At 35.3% G+C, this 4285-nt stretch overlaps 1 protein-coding gene across 1 annotated transcript; it reads right to left on the bottom strand.

The window, feature by feature from the left end:
* Positions 1 to 161: 161 nt before the first annotated feature.
* Positions 162 to 3556, bottom strand: LOC143073564 (uncharacterized). Its single transcript, XM_076249201.1, has 2 exons — positions 2517 to 3556; positions 162 to 301 (listed from the first exon to the last, which is right to left on the bottom strand). Exon 1 carries the CDS (start codon positions 3287 to 3289, stop codon positions 2519 to 2521), a length of 771 nt encoding a protein of 256 aa, XP_076105316.1. The 5' UTR covers positions 3290 to 3556; the 3' UTR covers positions 162 to 301; positions 2517 to 2518.
* Between the last annotated feature and the right edge of the window lie 729 nt (positions 3557 to 4285).

Raw genomic sequence — 4285 nt, 5'->3', positions numbered from 1 at the left:
TTATGAGCCCAGCTTATGGAATAATATGCTTCTTCAACTTTAGCATACGAATTAGATGTCTTTGACAGGTGTATTAAGTACAATGAAACATAAAAATCTGAAGCTGGTAAAGGTTTAACATTTAAATAGTTATTACACCACTTACAGAAATAGTTAAATGCATATGAATATTTTCTTTTGGTATTCTCGGCCTTCGAACGCAGACAGAACTCAGGTAGGCAATTAGATAAAGATGTCAAATCTTGGTCGACTGGCTTAGGCAAGGATTTCCATATTCCACATGAAAAAATATCTGAAAAACGTGCATATGAAATAGAAATATAATCTACTATACAACAAGCTTATAATATAATTAAATGACCTTGCCAGATTTATTTTTCATACTGGCCATGTCAGTGAGACCTTGCCTATTAAATTTGGCCTTGTCATCAACAAACGACCTTGCCAATAAATTTGGCCTTGTCTTTACTATGCGACCTTGCTCAACAGCCTTGTCGTAAATTCTTACGTGAACTCAGCGTTCAATCTAATAGCTAAAACACTAGAAACGAATTCAGAAGATCCCAACAAGGACTTATTATTCATACCATGAATAAAAATGTTCTGATTTGGTTGAAATTCTAAAACATCAATTACATATGGTTGCAAATGCGAACCTCTTTTAAAAATCATTGTCCAAAATGACGAGGAAGGCCACTTTGGAACGATCAAAGTGCCTCTAGCTTTACATAAAATCAAATGTTTAATTGCTCTACAGACAACAGAAATAGGAGGAACAATCCAATTAACTTCATTGTTCCAATTTTGCGTGAACGCATCAACTGCTTCAACACCTGGATTCCAGAACTTAGAATTAAACCTGGTTAATTTTTTATTTAAATTACTCGCAAATCTGTCCACAGTATGCGGACCCCACATATCATCTATAAATTTAAAAAATTCTATGCTTGTTCCCCAGTCTTCTATATCAATCATTTTTGAAATATAATCAGCTTTAGTATTTTCAGATCTCGGGATCCAAACAACATCTAACGTAATATTCAATTCAGAACACAACTTAAAAATATTCATAGCTATCTCTTGTAAATGTACTTTTGAACTTCCTTTCTGAACAATGAAAACACAGTTATTGTTATCTGTATGCCATTTAACACATTTATTTCTTAAACGGTTTTTAAAAGACATCAATGCTAACAAAATAGCTTGAAGTTCTCTCCAAGTAGAACTCTGTATAGACTCTTGTAAAGTCCACATCTGATGAAAAATATTAGAGTCAATATCTATCGAGTAAGCACCAGCAGCTACATTACTCGCATCAGAGTATACAACCACGTGGGGAAAAGAATAACCTGCTAAATGTTTTCTGTTCAATCTTAGAATGTTATTCAGCCAAAATGTGAGCTCATTGAATACACAATCGGGACATTCCAATTTTAAATTTAAATCCCACTTTACTCTGCTTTCAATAGCCCAGTGTAAATAACGGGTCATTAAACTAGTTATGTTACCCATGACTGGACACATAGAAATTACCTTTCCAGTTACCTGAGCCAATTCTCGTGCTGTGAAATTAGGAAAGTTATTCAAAACATCAACCAATGATGCTAGGGTATTTTCAATCCGTCTATCTGATATACTAATTGAAAAATCAGACGAATTCCAAACTAAACCTAACCACTCTAAACATTGGACTGGTTTAAAAATAGATTTTTCCCTGTTAATAAGAAACCCTGCTTCTAACAAAGACGTTTTTACAAAAGATGAACATTCGGAAGCTTCTTGTTTATTTTTACCCATTCCAAGTCCATCATCTAAGTAAAGCACAATATCTACGCCGTTTTCTCGCCAGTATTTTACGATTGGACGTAAACATTTAGTGAATAGATATGGAGCAGACGAAAGACCAAAGGCTAAAACTGTAAAACAGTAAAATTTATTGTTCCAGCAAAATCCTAAATATGTTTGTTGTTTAGTACATACGTCATAATGAAAATAACCAGACTTAAGATCAAACTTAAATAGATAGCAATCTTTTGTGAAATAGTTTAAAGCCACTTTCCAGTCTTCAAATTTAATTCTTTCTTTTTTAATAAAAACATTCAGTTCACTTAAATCCAAAATCAGACGTTTTTTGCCCGAACTTTGAACTGCAACACTAAGCGGATTTACAACAAAAGGTTGAAATGGAGTTTCAATAACACCTCCGATATCAAGTAATTCTGAAATTGCTTCATTTACAAATTTAGAATGGACATTAGCAGATTTGTTATTCTTAAATGACATAGATGTAGGAGTCTGCAAAAAAGGAATAACATACCCATTTTTGATAGTATTTATAACAAACTCATTAGCACCTATATGTTTCCAAAATTGTATATGCTTGCGTAAGCTATATTTCACCCCTTTTGCAACAGATGAAATATCAATATTATCAAAATATTTTGCATGTGACATAAACAGTTCAAACTGTCCGTAAAGATTACGTTCATCTAAAAAAGTAGCATAAAAATACTTATCATTAATTCTGTTGCCTTGTTGTCCCTGAGACACCTGGTTTTGTACTGAATAGGAGGGGGCACTGAGTTCGCCAGTGGCCAAGCTGGTTGCAGTTGTAACAGATGTCCTGAGATGACGGTTCCCTCCGTCTGCCGGTCCGAAAGGGCGGCTGTTGGTAGTTGTTTTGTCTAGCGTTATGTTGATTAGGCATAGGTGCAGAAGGAGCAGAAGCAGTAGCTGTAGCGGTTCTATAAGGATGAGGTCTTTTCTTTTCCTTGATACTCCTGATGGCACGGGTTTCTACAGAACGAATGCGCTTCTCGTCTTCGGAGTCGGAGGCAAGGTCGTCGCTTTCATATTCACGGACGGTTTTCCATCCTGCAGGAGATTTGTCTGCAATGCGGATGAGTTTATTTCGCTTCTTAACCTTAAGGATGGCTCCAGATACCAATTTAAGACAAGCTGCATCTTCATCAGGAATACGCTTCTGGAGCTTAACGAGGTCGGCCATGATTTCACAATTAAAGTTGAATTGTATCTGGTTGCCCTCACCTTTGAGTTTAACTGAAACTTCCTGCTTGAGTTTGGTAGCAAAATTCTCGTTGCCAACTGCCAAATCTTTGTGTAGAGTAGCGATCTTCCCATCAAGATAGGTTTTAAACAGAGAGAAAGTATCCACCAAGTCGTTATTCCCAGTATTATGTGCAGAAATACCATCACGCAACGAATGTACACTAGTACCAGCTGGCAAAGATTCATGGTCGGAATCTAGAAGTTTCTCGGAGTCAGACATACCACAATAACGAATGCTGCTACGTCGTACTATAGGCAAACTTCGAATAACTTAATTTTCTCAAGCTACCCCCTTAAGTAATACTTAATCATGCTTTTCACGAAAATCATGAGGGCATATACCCGTAAAACCGGCAGTACGGGTATATGCCATCCAATCAAATAGAACGTAAACACACACCATGTGCTTGATATAAACACACACACGTGTTTATAGTAAACAATCACTTGACCGTTACAACGTCATGTGACTTAATACCTTTAATAAATATATTTCAACTCTTACATCCTTTACATAAAAAACCCAAAGCAAACATAGCATGCATCCATGATTACTTAATTGGCTTTAACTAGTTTTGACCGGTCAATATTTTATGCTCTTCAACTTCGTACTTTATTTGGCTTTTTTTGTTGTTTTTTTTAATTTTTTTTGATTCGAGCGTTACTGATGAGTCTTTTGTAGACGAAATGCGCGTCTGGCGTATATATAAAATTTAGTCCTGGTATCTATGATGAGTTTATTTACAACCACTGGGTCGATGCCACTGCTGGTGGAAATTTATTTCCCCGAGGGTATCACAAGCCCAGTAGTCAACACTTTTTGTGCTGACATGAATTATCATTGATATTGTTATATTTATAAATTAACTGTTTTTGTTTACAAAATTTAGAACTTTTTGAAATACTAAGGCATAGATTACCTTAGCTGTATTTGGCAACACTATTAGGAATTTTAGATCTCAATGCTCTTCAAATTCGTACTTTATTTTTTTTTTTTTTTTTTTTTTTTTTTTTTTAACTTTTTTGGATTCGAGCGTCACTGATGAGTATTTTGTAGGCGAAACGCGCGTCTGGCGTATATATAAAATTTAGTCCTGGTATCTATGATGAGTTTATTTATTATACTGACATTCCCACACGAATTCAATCAACCTACAAAGTATCTTACATTGCATTAGTTACACTACAGTTGATAGGACATATCACCTCGAATTTC

This window comes from Mytilus galloprovincialis, chromosome 4 (assembly GCF_965363235.1).
Source record: "Mytilus galloprovincialis chromosome 4, xbMytGall1.hap1.1, whole genome shotgun sequence".
Taxonomy (NCBI): domain Eukaryota; kingdom Metazoa; phylum Mollusca; class Bivalvia; order Mytilida; family Mytilidae; genus Mytilus; species Mytilus galloprovincialis.
This window is presented reverse-complemented; position numbering and strand designations above follow the sequence as displayed.